The 18,301-nt window shown below is 43.9% G+C and overlaps 1 protein-coding gene across 12 annotated transcripts in view; it reads right to left on the reverse strand.

The window, feature by feature from the left end:
* AGAP1 (ArfGAP with GTPase domain, ankyrin repeat and PH domain 1) overlaps positions 1-18,301 on the reverse strand; it is a 374,152-nt gene that overhangs the window by 288,507 nt on the left and 67,344 nt on the right. For 2 of the 12 annotated variants that reach the window (XM_071811325.1, XM_071811323.1), the window contains exon 1: positions 9,770-11,543. The exons of 4 other annotated variants lie outside the window; for them this stretch is intronic. In XM_071811325.1, the coding sequence (XP_071667426.1) occupies positions 9,770-10,937 (1,168 nt within the window). In that variant the 5' untranslated portion in view covers positions 10,938-11,543. Of the gene's footprint in view, positions 1-9,769; positions 11,544-18,301 lie in introns of those variants that run through there. 6 more of the 12 variants (XM_071811321.1, XM_071811320.1, XM_065841625.2 and 3 more) reach the window with 4 other exon arrangements.

Consider the following 18,301-nt stretch of genomic DNA (forward strand, 5'->3'; position numbering starts at 1 on the left):
CAGAACTGCTCACATTCAATGGTATTTAGCTCATGTCCGTGCCTTGAGAACAAGCCAACAGCAAGACGGACTACTGCAGAGGTGTGCCTGCCATCAACAAAAAAGCCCCAGAGTGAAGCACCATACTTGTTAAAATACAGCTCACACATTGCACAGTTTTCTTCCATTAATACAGACCACGTTTGCAGCACTGAAAACTAACCACTTCTCACGTTTCCAGGCTTCTGCTTTCACAGCGGTACCCGAAACAATGAGAGATGTTACTGGTTTCTGGAAGGTGGGTGTGAACAGCCGAGGCTGCCTTTGAACTTGAGCTGGAGGGGGCCGTGTACTCCCAAGGACTTTCGACCACCACTTTCAAAAGGCCTTTTTCTGAAAAAGTCCTTAAGCGTTATCTTCTTCCTCTGGCACCCAGCAAACCATCCTGCCATGCACAACTCTACAAGGCAATAAAAACCTCTCTAGCGCTGTGCCAGTTGCATCAACTTCTGAGTACCACAAGCCTGCCCAATACAGTGTTGTCAATTTGAGGAACTTCATTGCCAATGGGACAAAATCAAAACCAACACATTCTCCAGAGAATAGAAATTAGCCTCTTCTTCTTTAAAGACACCTTTCATTGATCAACTTAACAAGTAAGGACATCTTTCATACTAGGAAACTGGCAGTCAACACGCAAGGCAAACTGAAGATGCTGACCCAATAATCCTTTATAATAAAAAATATAATTATTTCATGGATGTCACTTCTCTGGAATAACAACATGAAGTAATAGCCTGAAAAAAAATCTCACTTGAAAACACAACTGACTGATTTACGTCAGCAGAAAAACAGACTATTGGGTGTCAAAACCATTAATCAAAGTCACAGTTTCTCAAGCACTGGTGTGAGTACATAACACCACAGCATCAGGCTCGTTTGGCACAGGAGGAAGGGACAAGAAACCATCAGCACTTTGCCTATAGCTCTAAGTTACCCTCAGAAGGTGCAGAAGCATTAGCCTGGTGAGCTATCATACGGGGGAAGGAAAAGAACACAATGGCAGCAGAGCAGCTGCCTTTCTCCAAACAACTGCAGTGGAGCAAGACAACCTGAACATATCTCTAGCTACACGTGAACTTGGAGACCCAAGTGGGCAGACAGAAGCTTTCAATTGCTTTTAACCCAGTATTTCAAATACCTCCCGAACTCCTGCTCTTTAAAATAAGGTCTGTCTTTGTCTTGAGCAAAAGCTTTCCCCAGCTAAGAGCAACCCCCATTTACAAAGCAGCAGCAGACACTCAACAGCTAAGGTTCAGCTTGAAGAACGTACAGTCATCACTTGTGGTTACAAAACCGGCAGCCCAGCTGTATAACTTTCTTAATATGGGAAATACAAATATTAAGGACTAACAAAGCCATATGAATAGCTTAAGGAAGGTTCACCTGTGGAAGACACACTCATACTTCTACTCACTCTACACAGCACCACTGACACCTGCTTATCGCATGTGTTACAAAACATACTACACACACTCAGTGGGTTCCCTGACAATATTCAAAATCATACCTGCTTGAAAATTGCTTGGTTTAGCTTCTAATTGATTCTAATCAAAAGGTTAAAGCAAAACAACCTTTTCAACAGGGAAAGCGTTCATACAGAGATTTTCTTTGTCCAGCATCAGGAGTCACAAAGTTCTGAAGCCAACTCCAGAAACGAGCAGAATAAACCCTGTCCCTTCACAGGAAAATAAAGACAAGCACAGATGGATTTGCCTCCCATTCGAGCATTGTCCCTAGATAAGATGACTTCAGTTCTTTCAGCTATTTAGTGAAAAATACCACCTTCATCTTCAAGGAATGAAGTTGGGCATCACTGTGTAAGATCATAGATTGGTTGGAAAAAGTTACTTGCATTTATTTGTTTATTTGTTTTGTACCCTGACAACACTAGGGACAACAAGGTTCTCTATAAATGATTACAAAGGATTACAAAGGGAATGAGAAGTAAACTCGGAAACAAACTTTAAGACAAGAATTATAATAAAGTACCTTAATGGAGATACAGGACAGCAAAGAGGAGAGGACAAGAGGACATATACAGTGAAAGGTATACCAGTGACAACCAGTAACTACCTGCCACACTGGGCTGTAAGGAAGAACAGCCTCAGCAAGGAAACCAACCATCTGCTGTCGAGAATGTGGCAAAACAGGTGATTTACAACTCAAGTCAGCCTAGAAAAAAAAAATCAGATTTCTCTGCAAGTCCTGGGCATAATCCCATGAAAGTAGTGAAGAGCAATGCACATCCAATTTTAACAGCTTTAATAATTAAAACTATAGAAGAGTTAAACCTTGTATCCTCCATGAGCACAAAATCAGATTTTTCCCTGCAGGACGCAGAGATAGAGACAGAAAAGCTGTTGCCTTGCCAACATAAATATTTCTCTATTGCTGAAAAGAGGAGCTTCTGAACTAGGATGTTGCACAAGAAACATTTAGGTCAACATCCCAGTTTCCCAGGCAGTCTACCCCCGATACAAACGCAACAACAGCCCTGGAAGAGCAGATGTTTCAGGCGGTATGTCATTCTGACGCTCATCCCAAAGAAGGCTTTGGGTTTTGGAAGCTATGGGGAGAGCATCATCTCTGTAGGAATGCTACACAATAACAACACTAGCAGAGCTAAAGGCCACTAATTTTTCAGAGTTCAGTCAAAAAAAAAAAAAAAGAAGTACCACTTGATAGCGAGAAGAAGGAGTAACTCATTAAATTCACATCAAGACAAAGATGAATCATCACCCACTTTAGACCCAAATAATGTATGCAACTAGCAGCAGAGAAACTAAGGAGCAATTGCATCTTGATGACATGCATTACGTATCCTGACAAACACAATCATAAATTCAACTTCACTAAGTAGTTTAGGACCCATGTTTAAAAATAGTTTTTCCTCACATTTAATACAGAAGCATTGCCATTAAGTGACTGTTCACGTGGGAATATGATACACAAAACAGCATCATTGTTACAGAATCCTCTTCCCCAAAACCACATATGTATATGTATATACGCACTTAGTCCAACACAAATAAAACAGTATTTTTAGGAATCTATACTCTCTAGCAAACCAGCCACACACGCCAGTGATAAATACATGCAAACAAACAAAGAGGTGCTTGGAAGTGTGAGGAGTTGGCAGCAGCCAGCACAGGACTTGAGCTCCCCATCAAATCCAAGTTGTAAAACATCAGCATCGAACGCTTCCCAGAAAGAAGTATCTGCTATGGGGCTTCATCCACAAAATGGAAACGTAACTCACAGGCATTTGAACCACACTGTATTTTGGGGGCTGTGAAGAACAAGAACTCTTTTCTAACACTAGTATCTTTCCAAGAAACTTCTACGTTATTTCTTATAAGTACCTCCAAGGCTGAGATTAACTTCGCCAAGCTCGGGAGTTGAGACACATCATCAATTCATCTAAAAATAAAGTTGTTTGATGTAACTAGAACTGACACTGCTGAATTTTTATATTTACCAGTTCTCTCCATTTATAGGCTAATAAAAATAAAGTCACAAATAATGGGTCTCAGGTAATTTACAAATAACATCTCCCATATCAACTAGACACAACTTTGCATACCACTCAAGGGGAATATTTACAACCCGGAAATAGATATGTTCCTACCTCATAAATCACAGTTACTGTATCTGACATTATGGCCAGACCCCATGGGGGTTTCTCATAAAGACCTTTCTGTAATGTCTTAATACACTTAGAGATTTAGTTTGTATTATAACTTCAGACAAGTGACCTTTACATCTTCATCTGTGCAACCTCAAAGTACGGAAGCCAAAACATATGAAAACAAGCACTATCCATGAAGTTAAATGTTAAGTGAACCCACGCCACAAATATTACTTCAAATTACACTGATCAAGATTCTCAAGACTATTAACCGATGCAGAAACTAACCCTCATGACAAATGTGTTGCCTCGAGTCCCTGCCCATTCCAAACCGGTTACAGCTGTTACTGAGCAGCTGCAGCGTGGAAAGCCAAGTCTCCCCACCTCGCTCGCCTTCTAATCCCCTAAGAAAACCTCAATAAATAACAAGCCCCACCATTTAACTTTCATTAACGTCTTCTGCAATAGTAAGAAAAAAATTGTAGGAAGCTATATTGCACTGTATGCTTATTATTTTGATGGTATTTGTTGTCTGTTTCATTGTAAGAAAACATTTGGTACTATTTTGTCAATAAAGCAGAAGTATTTGTCAAACACTGTCATTATATACCAGTCAAACACCCAAATCATCAAACGCCCTATTTTATACTTCCAACAAGATAATAGCTTTATGTTGGATGCTTTTCATGAACAGAATAGATGATAGTTTCTCTAGTTCAATATACTGACATATCTTTTTCCTCACACATGAAAAAGCCCATTCTGTATTTTTTGGCAGAAACCACCTTTCCCCATGTGTTTACTCCAGTTGCCATGGAGAAATCCTAACACCAGTTATCAAAAGCAACACTACTACAGTAATAGCCTTCATTAATGACGTTTTTTAACCCTATGCAGCTCAAAGCAAAGATGAATATGCAGGCATTTGAAAGAGATGTCCATTCACTCTCTGCTTTCCAAATATCTATTTCTAAGGTTATAACCACGCCAAAGAAAACAATAGTCACATGTTATTTCAGCTACCACCATACGCAAATCATTTGGTAACTGGACAGCTGTACTTCAGCAATCATTATTAAACTACCGGTGATCAGCAGCAGCACGGCAGCATCAACATTTGCTCTGCTGAAGAGCATCAAGCTGCTCATTCAAAACACACCCAAGTGATTCTTCAGTGGTGATCTAGGAAACTAAAATTTGAATGCAACTCTACTCATGAGCTGACATTGTGTACCATGGAATCACAGAATCATTTCAGTTGGAAGAGACCCTCAGGATCATCGAGTCCAACCATAACCTAATGCTGCTCTGAAACTATGTTTTGTCAGATGGAGCAACTGAAACTCTGGCTGCTCAGCTCCTGAAGAGACTATGGGTTCAGCACCTGGTACAAGTGATTTCATTTTCTTGGGGAAAATGACCATTACATCCAGTAACTTGGACATCCAAGAACTGTTAATGGCTGAAGCAGGAAATTTTGAAGTTCTCCTCTATTTGCAGCAACTGTGAGCAACTTAAACCCTTCCTTTGGTCTCAGAAAAGAGCTCACATGCCACCCCAGACTCCAGTTCTGAAAAAACAAATGCTCTATCATTAACTCCAGACTCACTGCGATTAGGAAACAGTTCCAGAGTAACCTTATCCTTCTTGCCACACTGAGCACCCTCCAACTCAGAATAAGTAATTAGGAGAAAAGGAACAAGAATATCATGGTTTAAACGTTCCTTTTCCTTGTGCAAATTGTGTTTTGGTCATCTACATGAGCTTCATTAGATCAACACAACATTGTAGTGGTAAAATAAGCAACAGGCAGATCTCCGGCAAACCAAGAAGTTACATTAAATTAATTTACAGAGCTTGGTTTGTAAGAGAATGGAGATGAATGCTTGCACAACGTTTTTACAGAAGTATTCAGTGATCTGTCCCAAGAAACCTACCCATTACTGCCACTAGACTGTCAAGTTAATACAGAGCAACAATAAAATTCTACATTTCTTTTCAATTTTAACAGAGAAACAAAGACCATGACTGCTAGCATCTGGCATACACTTCAATATTGTGCAAACATTAATCCATCTCATTTTCTAATTCAGTCAGTGACCTTAATACCAGTTCAGTTCTTAATCATCTGGCTGTATCAGTGCAGCTGGCAATCACTCTGCTTGACACAAGACCTACTCAACAAATAATAATAAAAAACCCTCTTAGACAATGCTTGACAATGCTTAACCCCAACGCAATCTATTTATCTGCTAGATTTTATTTTTGTAACCATGTCTGGACAACACTCACAATAACTGAAACAGCTAGAAGACTCCTAGAAGACTTTTAGTCCATTAAAGAAATGGACTCTCCATTATCAAGAAAGAGTATGTTTATACCAGCATGGCACCAAAAACCTGCAGCTACAAGATGTGGAGCTACGCGGGACCAGTTCCAAGACATTTGCATCACATTGCCCAAATCTCATGCGCTCCAAAGCTTTGTCTGCTCACCCATATGAGTGCACAGAAGGTTTACTGGGCTGGCGCTGGAAATGCCAGCAGCATAAAAGAGTGGCGACCGCATCGGGGTAGTAAGCAGGAGATGACACAGAACTAATAAGAATTATGTCAAGCGAGGCTTTGCAAGAAAAGACTGGAGGCCTCCAACAGAGATCACTCATCAGCTTCCCTCCACTTCCCATGGCTATGAACTGCAGAGAATCTGAGATAAGAGCTTAAAACTAACTCCTCTAAAACCTCAGGGAGAAAAAAAAAAAACCCACAACTCAAAAGAGTGGTTTATCATATTATAATGATACGTTTTTTGATAGTCTACAATTCTGATCCACAAATCTGCTTAGTATATCCTAAAGAAGGGTTATTGAAACAAACTTATCTCAAAACAAAAGCAACAAGCGAGAACCACTGAAAGAGAAACCTCTATTTTAAAACCCCACCGCTCCCGAGCCATTCTCCTCCTCCAGAGCAGCAAGAGTTCCTCTCATCATGAAAAAAGCATTAAGACTTCAAGGGGAAAAAAGTTTAGACAAGGAACAACATTTCCCTTGACAAGTTCCCCTAAATAGTTTTAAGGCAAAAATAGCTTCTCTTCCTTAAAGTTTCAGGAAGTTTATCTTTTTCCCTTTGGGGGTACTGGTGGTGAATACATAAAAGCTCTTCTTGCTTCAAATAAATGAATGTACAGGTTGAAGACAAGACAGAAGTATTAAAATCGGGGACAAGTGAAACTAATAATTTGATATTTTGATGGAAAATGCGCCAATATTAGAAAAGCAGCATTAGTACAGGATTAGCTTACTGTATAACTACTATTCAAACATGGACAAAACCACTTAGACATTCTTAACACAAAGCTGGCCATGAAGAAAAAGACTTGCTAATATTGCAGTCCTTGCAGAAGTGAAGACCACAAACAATATCCAAAAGACAGGTACCTGGTGACTGGTAGACAGGCCACTTCACGTTCAGTTTTTCTTCTTTTAAAAGTTAACTTACAGGAAAAGAATTTCATTAACACTTAAGTGACCTGGAATTGCAGTTCACCTTAGCTGGGAAGAAGATGTTTGAACCCCTTGCTCCCTCACTACTAATGAAAGCTTTGGGAATTGTTGCTTACAAGGGACTTGAGCCCAACAATGCCACAACAAATGGGGTCTGGAAGTAGAAAAGGCAAACGCTTGATGCCCAGAGGCAAGCTTACTGACATTATGAAGCCTAATTCCCAAAAATCAACCTTTGCCCACTTCACAAGTCAAACTTGGTAACGATCAAAAATGGGGAAATTTAAATATTTTTTACTCCTTCGCTATAAAATTTTGTAATTTCAGCTTGTTCAAAAGTGTATTACCTGACTAAAGTAGTTAGGAAGAGATTTTCAAGAAAGATTGTCACCCAAATGTTGCAATTGGGTGATTATATCAAATTGAAAGTGCCAGCAAGTACACAGCTTAGAACTTCTACTTTCCCTACGGACCTGAGGTGAGCCATGTATAGAAAGTCAAATAACTCACACACAGCACCAAACACACAGAATACCAACAGCATAAGGGAAGCAAGCTTCAAGAAATAAAGCTTCTTTTTGCAACTGGTTACAGAGTGGGGGGGGGGTGGGGGGAAACCCCACACATTAAAATCAACATTTGACCTGTGTCACCATGCCTTCTCCAGAATCGAGGCACAGGACTGCAAGGACTATAGCAATTTCATAGCAACTACAGAAGCAAAATACACAAATCGTGGCTGAACAGCAGCTTGTTACAATCTTAAAATATTAAAATATACTGAGCATGCTAATCACATCTCATGAAGCTCTTCTTCCTAAGAAAAAAGAGTGGAAATTAAAGACAAAATAGTTTAAACTTACACTTTCTGGAAGACATCAATAAGCAATAGCTGAAACTGTGCAGAGACTTCTTTTCTGACAGCAAAAGCCTGAACTGCACTTCCCTGGGAAAAAGGAGAAAGTGGCAGAGCACGCCAGACCTGCTACCCTGCAACACACCTGACACACCACTACCAATATGCAACCACATCACTGGTCCCAGGATGCACTTTTCTGGAAGACAAGCCTCAAAGCTTATTTTCATCAGATAAACTTGACAGTAGCACGTATAGGAAAAACCTCTCCGGAACATCTTAATGCCACGTAGCAATGGGTTACTGATTAACTGAAATGTTCAACTTATCCTGGGCTGAAAGGACTGTGCTCCAAGTATATGACTGTATGTTGTTAAAACAGGGTAACAGTTTAAGCATACTTGCACAGGACAGGCATAAATAGTTGTATGAAGCAATTCTCTGTTGTGGTTACCTCAAACTTTAACCAAGGTCAGACCACAATTTCCGTCAAGATTATTATAAGCCCACATTAATGCCTCTACATCAATAAAATATTACAATCCTCAGTTACTAGGTCTAAATATTTGGCTTTGCTCCTTGTGCCTCAAACTCCAGGCACACACCACTCGTAGCAGGACTTCTGGAGCTGTAACGGGCTGGTAGCACCACAAAGCATCTCCTGATATTGATATTCCACACAATAAACCACCTCAGCCCAATTTTACATCATCTTCTACTGTGCCTTACAGAAAGCTTCATCCTCCTAATTGAGCACTGTACTTTTAGAAAAATAGGAATTTACAGATCATTCGCCACATTGATAACAACTTCATGCTCAAAGGCTACTATAATTACTAGTTAAATGTTTCATAACATACCTATTAAAGATTTGAAAAGCACAGCTAGGAAGAAAGCACACCATCTTACAATGAAGCTCCTCAACCAGCATTTCTGGTTTAACATGTCCCAGTCAATGTTACCATGATCCTTTCAAGATCCTCACAGAAAACAACTAGTCAGATCCTGACATCCATCCCACAGTAAGATTATTTTTCAAATTTTTTCTTGTATCCTAGGGATTCACAAATCCGAGGCTTCCCAATTTTATTGCCATGTAAAACTGGCAACAGTCTGGCTAGTTGAATTCTTGACTTGTACTTAGCCATATAAAATAACTCAAAGGGCACAGTTTCTGAGTTTGTGCTGTGCTTTTTTAAAAAATATCATACTCAGTTTAAGTTCTGTTGTGACAGCAGACGTTTAGGACTTATAACACATTTCCATCAGCATTCATCTACTCCTCTAATGCGATCAGACATATTTCTGACCACCATAAACCCTATTTGGGATTCCAAATGTCTTTCCAAACCGGGAAAGTCCCAGTGCTGTGCAGCACTGGGCCACCCAGTGACCTACATACAGTAGCACAGGAGTTCAGCTTCCACTCCATAATTAAACAAGCTACACTTGCCTCACTCAGCTGTCCTAGAATCCACCATCTATCAACCCAGAGAGTGTTTCTAGGTTCAGGAGGCACACAGTCTGATGTGTCCCCATCAAGGCTGCTAAGGAATGCACCTGAGAAGAGAGCCCTATCACACACTTAAAAACCTGCAATACCCACTATTGTATACAACCATCACGTATGCCCTGCATTCTCTCTCCTCACACACAATGGTCCTTTTAGCCCACCACCCTTTAACAACGGCGCAGAGCTTTGCAGCAAATACGCCCCAGATAAGACAAGGAAGGGCACCTTTGTGGGGGGACCCATTGATGCTTTCAGAGCTGGACTGCATATCCACGGTGGCTCTCCTGAGGCTGCTAAAATAAGCCCTGGACCTGGAGAAGCTGCTGCGAGGGGACCGCCCGTGGGGGCTGCCGAAGAGGCTGGCAGTGCCGTCCTTGCGAGCGAAGATGCCGCTGAAGAAGCGCAGCAGCCGGTGCTCGTGGGCGGCGGCGGGGCCCTCACGCCCCAGCCGCTCGGAGATCCGCTGCAGGTCGCTGTTATCCAGGGTCCGGTTCTTGCTCTTGCTCCGCTCCCAGCGCTCCAGCTGGGAGAGCGGGTCTGCTTGGCTCAGCACCTCACCCACGTCCAGCGTGTTGCGCTTCTCAGGGGGAACCACGACGGGGACAACGGCGGGTAGCGAGCCCTGCGGCTCAGCCCCCTGGCCCGGCGGCGGCCCGGGGAGACAGCCGGAGCTACTGTGCCGCCGCACCCGGCCCAGCGCCCGCATCCGCGGCAGCTCTCCCCCGCCGCTCCAGTGCCTGAAGCTGAAGCTCCGCCGCAGCAGGCCAGGCTGCCGCCATGGGCTCTGTCCCCGCTCCCCGGCCTGCGGGGCCTCGCCCGAGGGCTGGCCGCGGATCCCCGGCTCCCCATCATCATCCTCCTCCTCCTCCTCCCCGGGGGAGGCTGCGGCTCCAGCCCCACCACGGGCGGCCGCCAGCTCCTCAACGCTGCCCTCCGGGGAAGCGCTGCCCCGCAGCCGCCCGAGGGAGAGCTCGGTGGGGAAGGGCTGCCCCGCTCTCCGTGGCACCTTGAGGCGGCCCAGCTCCAGCTGCCCGGTGCTGAGGGTCCTGAAGTTGCGGAAACCGCAGGGGCTGGGGACTCGGTCCCGCTCCTCGCCCTCCTCCTCGCCTTCCTCCTCCTCCACCAGCAGCAGCCCGGCCCTGGTGAGGCTAGAGGAGCCCGGCGGTCGGCTCCCCCCACGCCGCCCACGGCGGGGCAGCTCCGGGCCGGGATGGCCGCTGTCCGGCCCCAGCAGCTCCTTCTTCACCATGGTGACAGAAATGCGGTAGACGGTTTTCCTCTGGGGCGTCCCCCGCTGCATCCCCTCCGGAGAGGAGGCGGCGGCGGGCGGCTCGCTGCTGTCCAGGAGATACATGTTTCCCCCCGCTGCTCTCCGCCCTTCAGGCAGCAGCATCCAGCCCGTGCATCGCGGCGTGCCCGCTGCCGGAGAGAGACGTGAGGAGCTGGAACAGCGAATCGAAATGCAGAACCACAAACCACTGCAACCCAATTGAAAAAAAAAAAAAAAGAAAAGAGAGGGAAAAAAAAAAAAAGGAAAAAAATCCTCGCACTGTCAGAGCCCTCTCGGGGAGTCACCCCGCTTCAGCGGCGGCAGCTCCACTCCGGCATCACTCCCCGCCGGCGGCCGGCGTCCATGTCAGCGCCGTGCAGCCCTCCTGGCCCCTTCCGTAGAGACATGGAGGGACCAGCTAAATCCATGCAGCAACCGCATGCATCCTCCTGCGGATCCCAAAATGCATTGCTTGGGAGAAGCACAGTCCGGTATTCAGAGGATTAGAGCAGCAGCAGCCGCCTTCAATTTCATTGTTTACAGGCAGGCTGCACGTTTGCCGATCTTGCGTCCCTTTTTTTCTTTTTCCCCTCCGCTGGGTAAATCCGATTAATAGGACAGAGCAGAGGCGGGCAGCGTCAGCTCGCTGCCCCGGCTGGGCTAGAAGGGGGCCCGTTTCGAAACGAAACCGCCGCCGTCCGCAGGCGCAGCGGGAGCCGGAGCGCCCGGCCCTGGGCGGGCAACGCGGCGGGGCGGGCGGGCAGCGCTCGGCCGCGGCAGCCGGGGCTCCCCCAAGCGCCGGAGTGGAGCCCGGCCGGCGAGGAGCGGAAGGAAAGCGGCGCGGCACGATGCACAGGGGAGGGGTTGTCGAGGACTGGGCTCATCGGGGAGGAAGAGCAGACTCTCACACGCCGCTGGTTTTCCTTCTTACAAGTCTGCTCTGTGAAGGGGAGCGATGTGGCTACACCTGACACCAGCCAGGCAGCAGGACAAGGGTTTATCCAAGACTATGCAAGAGCAAGGTCTGCACTGCCCATGCACTTGGCCAAGACTTAAATCGTACCTGAGACAGTGTATCCTGACACAGAATCAGATTTATCCATCATTGATTTATTTCTCAACTGTGACCGTCCTTAATTGATGTTTGTTACGGATAACACTTTGCACAATTAAAGAGCTACATTACTGTGTGGTTAGTCATGCAAGATACCTACCAACCACAGCCTTAACCATCAGTGGTTTCAACAGAAACTGGCTCTTTTACAGCCTTGGAAGACAGTACAAGGTGCCATGCATAATATTATTTAAAAGCTAAGCTTGAAAAACTACCTTCAATTGCTTTGTACATCTCTTCCAAGCAATCATTTTTCAACAATATCCATTGGGTTCAAAAAAAACCCAGTAAACAAGTAAAAATTAAGGAAAGTGAAAATGTAACTCAAACAAGTGAATCCCAAAGCCATCAAGGCAAGTCACTACCAAGATAAGTTCAAAAATATTGCAGAAAAGAGCAAAGAAGATAAAAGCTCCTATCTGGGTGCTCCCCAGACACATACCTCGGTACCAGACTGGGAGACACATGTGGCATGAGCTGGGCAGGACACACTCCAGGAGCACTTCACGGTAGGAGGTTGTATTCTCACACCAGATGCACACAAGTAGTAAGGATGCTCTGGGTTTCAGCTACGGTCCACATTAGTTTACTGATGACAATGGGATCCTGCAGCACATGCTGTGGATCAATTACCAGTTGGAACACAGTGAATTGATGATTTAATTCTCCAGATATGACAGATGCTCGTCTTTAACACTGAATAATTAACATTTATTATTGATCTTTGCTCTGTTCATCACTGAATGTATCTTGAGCAGATACCTGATCAAGACCAGCCCTAGAGAAAAAGTCTTAAGCACAACCCAACATCACAGAATCACACAATCAGAAAATGTCAGGGATTAGAAAGGACCTCGCAAGGTCATCCAGTCCAATCCCCCTGCCAGAGCAGGAACACCCAGATGAGGCTACACAGGAAGGTGTCCAGGTGGGTTTTGAATGTCTCCAGAGAAGGAGACTCCACAACCTCCCTGGCCACACTTGACCAGCCTGACAGGCGCTTCCAGTTCCTTCTAAATGCTCATTCACTACCACAAAATGATGGCAGATTTTCTCATTTTTCTGACATCCCTAAGTTCATTTTCAATATGTATTTCTCAATGAGGCAGGAGGGGAGCAGAACCTGCGATGAAAAATATGCCTAATGAGAAATACAGGAATAATAACTTAAAACAAAAAGATACACGCTTTACTAAATAAGATGTGCTTTAAACCACTAGACTTCAGCCACTGTAACACAATGTAGCGCACTAACATTTACGACTTGCCGATCGCATCCTCCAGCCAAATCCACGCCGCACTTTCCAGCGCGCCGCTCCAGCAACGCAGCTTCTTACCGGGAGTGGAATCAACCATTTTTCATCCTCCCGGGATGACAGACCCCTTCACAGGAACCACTTTTAAGCGCAGACAAATAGCCGGCACATTCTTTCAGCCCTCTGCGGAGCATCCACCCCCTCCTTCCCCGCACCGAGCCCCGGAGCTGCCCGGGACCTTGCCCGCCCCTGGGGCCAGCCCCCGGGGGCTCTGCTCCGGTCCCTGAGCTACGGTCACACCGGTGGTGCAAGTATTTACAGCCATCGTCGGGTTTGGGGTGCTGCAACAGCTCTTCTACACGTAGTAAATCATATTCGGAGGTTGCTCTGCTGCTCGAGCTGACAACTCATCACAACTCACCACTCTGCAGCTTCTTGTGAGTCTTGTAAGTAAGACTTCTTGTAACACAACTGACTTGGCTGGCAGTCCAGAGACCATCATTTGCTGGTCCTGTCATCTCTCTTCACCACCAGACTGAGAAACTACTCCAGTTTAAAGGAATCTGTCATTAGACATACAATAATGAGATTACCCCAAAGCAAGGGCATAATTCACAGAATAAGGGATTTCATTATGAATATTCTGCAAGAGGTCCAAAATTATCACAGAGACGCACAGCTGGCCTAGGCAATACCTTAACTCAAGGGTTTGTGCCTGTAGTCCATGTGTAGCATCACTTCACTGCACCCACCCCATGTGGGCTGAAGTCCCAGCAGCTTGAGCAGCAGCAGCCTGTTCCCTCCTGCCCTACTACTCCTCCCTTCATAGTTACCACAGATCCCATCCCAGATCAGAAGTCCCTCAGGCCCTGGGACAAGAGCAGCCAGAAGTCAGGTCAGCCAACCCAAACAACTCACTTGGCTTAAAGCCTGCGCCTTGTGTCCTAAAGGGCCCTCGGCAGCAGCTCCCGGTTACCTTTTATTCTGCAGGCAGCTGGAAGCATAAAGCACAACACACACTATAAATATGGGGCTTCACCAACAATACGTGAATGACACAGGAGTATATATCCATCATGTATCCTACCCAACTCAAAAATTGCAAATGACTACTACCATCTGCCAAGCACATGAAATACTTCTGAAGTATTTTGCTTGACAAAGTCTCATGGTCCCTCAAAGACAGTCACAGTGAAAAGCAGTTCCATGTAAGCCTCCATTCAACATAGCTGTTCAAAGGTCATATTTGCCACTTTTCTTTCTGCTGCTGAGATCAGGCCTATCTACACTACTTTGAAGAACTTAATCAGGAAGAAAACCAAAACCCAATGCATCTTTAGAGGCTATATGAAGCCTTTTGTATACACACAATATGGTATTTTGATTTTTCACACAGGTCATTAGCTCATCTCACAACATGGCCAGCAAACTAGCAAAACCCAGCCTGGTAACTTAAAATGCATAAACATGTTCCACACAAGAGAAGAAATCTACTATAATTTAGACTCTCACCATTTTCAGCAATAAATGGCAATAATTTCTTTTAATCCACATGGTGAAACACAGCTAACACAGGTATCTCAAACACCTTTAAAATGCTTCAAGCAATCTTCACATAGACTTCTACTTAGCCCAGCCTGCTTTACTTTAAAACCCCAGTACTGCAGGTGTAGTGTGAGACTGCACCACTAAAAGGAAACTAAAAATTAAATATTCCAGATCTAAAATAGAAACTAAAACGATCAGAAAAAGTGCAGGAGCCCTGTGAATACAGCATGCATTGCTTCCCAAGCTGAATGATATTCTTGAGCTGAGTTTCTCAAAGTTGACTGGGTCACCAGTACACAGCACTGACCACTGAACATGAACCACCCAGTAGAAGACCATGCTGAGAGGAAAAGCCTTAGTACTCTCCAACAACTGTAAAGCAAGTTCACTGTAAGCAACTGATGTTGCTGGTACTGACATTATAAAGCAAAGAATTGTTAAACCATTCAATGTGATATAAAATAGGCTTTGCATTTTCCATTTCCCAAGAAATGTTTAGAAAAAAACCCTCTTGAATGATTCTTGAATTCCTTACAAGAATTTCATATTCCACTAGCACGTTCAATACAATCACCACTCAAATATAAAAAGACAGACAATGAGAAACTTATGCCTCATATACATCTGTAGCATTTAAGCATTAAAATTTCAATCCTAAGAAAGCCTTGGCAGTTTAGCCTATTATGCTGGAAGTTTTAGGGGTGCACAACCTTCATGATGCTGTTTGTTTATATGCCTATGTCTTGATTTTATTGGGCAACTCCTAATCATTCAAATCTTCACTGCTCTCTGTAATTTTTAAAGAAAAGCAGACCTAAATTTTGGGTTTGCACACTGCCAGTTAAATTCAAGACACACAATAACATTACAAGTAGCAGTTCCTTTAACAGATTGATGGTGGAAGACAAAATTAGGTCACCTGAACAATTCTTGCAATAATTCAGATGTGATTTCACTTTTATCTTCTGGAGATGCTGTGCTCCATCCGCTGTTTGTCATTACAGATCAGTGTTCAACGAGGAAACAAGCGAGGGCATCTGGATGAGAACAACATTGTGCTGGAGGGTACCAGCAGTACAGAGACCAAACTCAAGGTCTCTCTCAAGCCACAGGGTTTGCATTAAGCCACTGATCTGTGTTCTTCTGTCACGATGCACTTGTCCATTAAAACAGGCCTGAATTCACTGTAGGCAATTCTTTACTAAGAAGAAGAACAGAGACATCTCACAACAATACAGAGAATAGGAGCTACCAGCGATAAGTCAGCATTTGCTACCAATAATGATCTTACTGTCAATGAGATCACATTCCTGTCCTAAAAAACACTGGATGCTGAGCAGGAAAGGGATAAGGATGATGACGTGCAGTAAAAATGCGACTCAATCATTTGTGTCTGTCTCAACAGGAGAGAAATAAAATGTTTGCACGTCTGTAGTTAAGGGAAAATGAGGTTGCAGCAAGCCCATTCAAAGCCCTTAAGACTTAAATACATCTCCCATCCATGACAGAGATGCCAGAGGGAAGTCACAGGATACAATGCATCAGCTTCACCTGCTTAACCGCTGCAAGAAAAGCCAATACAAAATAAATATATAGTATTAGAGCAGCTCTTAGATAGACCTGAGAAGCACACATCCTGGAAAGCTGCCTCTGTTCTTAGCAAAGGTCTCGGTATCTAACCAGAAATCCCACGAACAGAAACAGTGGCTCCTCACAACTACTCAGGGTACTTTCCAACTCCAAAAGGCCATCACCGCTACTCCAGAAAGGTGACGCCTCTTATTGCCAGGGCTATTATGCCATATGGAACAATACAGTCCTACAATATTTTTCATTTCTAAGTATGGGTTTTAATATTTCCTTTCACATCAATTACACCTATTTAGGCACTCGATAGCCTGAAAGTCTCATACTTTATGAGAATAGGTTATTATATAAATACAATTAATGAAATATCTTTGATTCATGCCCATAATTTAAGGTGATCGAAGGAGAAATGGGAAAATATTTAACAGTTAAGTCAATTATGTTTTTTTAACCATGATACACTGTTTAAAAATTCACTTATTTGCTTCAAGCAAATTCCAAATTGCATATAATTTCTGATGCCCAAGTGTCACAGATTTCATCACTGCAATTTACTTAAAAGAACAAACTACATGTTTTAAAGGGGAAAAGTACAAAAATTCTTCAGTTTTTCTGTATGACAAAGTTTATCCTCTGACTTCTGCCCTCAAGCTTCTGGAGCCATTACAATTAATATATTTTGCCTATCCATCTGCTTCTTTTCGGCTTCAAAACAAACAGCTGATTGCAGCTGAGTTTCCAATGAATAAAACAGGATAGTCCCAAGTTATCTTCTCACGAAACAAACAGGCATTTGGAGAATTAAATCTGTAGGATTCACCTTCCCATTTTAAGCAAATGCTTTTTTAGATCATGTCACTGACAGAAAAGTTGCAGCCTTTTGCTGCTATAGAATTGAAGCAACAGAGCAGGCAAAAAACCAAAAAAACCTAAACACCATAGAAAGTGCTTTTTACCCCTTCATTAATACTTGTAAGCTGAGCCACTAAAGCATGCAGTACCCCATCCTGGCAGCTGTACAGTGAATCTCCACAATGGTAAATCTGCCCAGCAAAGGTGGCACAATTAACTTGGTTTATAATTCTGTCATGCCCCTAAAGCCTTTGGTATGGAACAGCAAATATTAAAACCACCCCCATTTTGTGCTCTGCTATATCACAGCATTTCAGTGCGTGGGTAGTCACAGCTCTCAGAGACTTGTCAGCAAACTCCAGTAAAAGGCTGTAGTTGAACCAGACTGCTGTACAAAACCAAACCAGATTACTACAGGACTTCACATGCAAACATGAAATGGTAGAACTGAGGTAGCAATGCCATAGTGCAGGGGTGTCAAACTCATTTTCACTGGGGACCACATCCACCTCACGGTTGCCTTCAAAGGGGCAAATGTCATTTTAGGACTCTATAAATTTAACTACTCCTACATTCATCATCCTGAGTTGCTCAGAGCTTCCACAAGTTGCCCTGCAGTGTTAATACTGAGTTATCTGCAGTTTCATCAGCTCCTCCGGGGAAGGAGCAGGAGTTACCACTCTTTGCAGCCCTGTAGTCAACTTGCCACATGATCCCAAAACTCAGCTTCCACTTTAATCCAAGTTTTTATCCAAGCTGCCAACACATATAATCTATCCATCAGCATAACCTCAGAAATATGAATTCTGTATCTCTAATTTGCTTTTACGTAGGCTGCCAATACAACCTCTATTATACCTGCCTGCCATTCTTTACATGTCACAAGACAAAACGTCTCAGACATGGAAAAGTAGCAGCGAGGCATCTTGGCTGTCTGAGGGATGTTTGGGAAAGGATCACCCTGAAAGGACAGCTCCTGTCACCTGCCTGCCCTTCCAGCTACTGGCAGGCAAAGCTTCCAAGAACAAGCTAGAATAGAACTCATCTTTTCCACACACCCAGTGTTCCCTAAGGGGTTGTTAATCAAAGTGCATATACAATGTCACTTCAGAATCTCATTTAAAATACAG

The sequence above is a fragment of the Patagioenas fasciata genome, chromosome 7 (assembly GCF_037038585.1).
Source record: "Patagioenas fasciata isolate bPatFas1 chromosome 7, bPatFas1.hap1, whole genome shotgun sequence".
Classification (NCBI taxonomy): Eukaryota; Metazoa; Chordata; class Aves; order Columbiformes; family Columbidae; genus Patagioenas; species Patagioenas fasciata.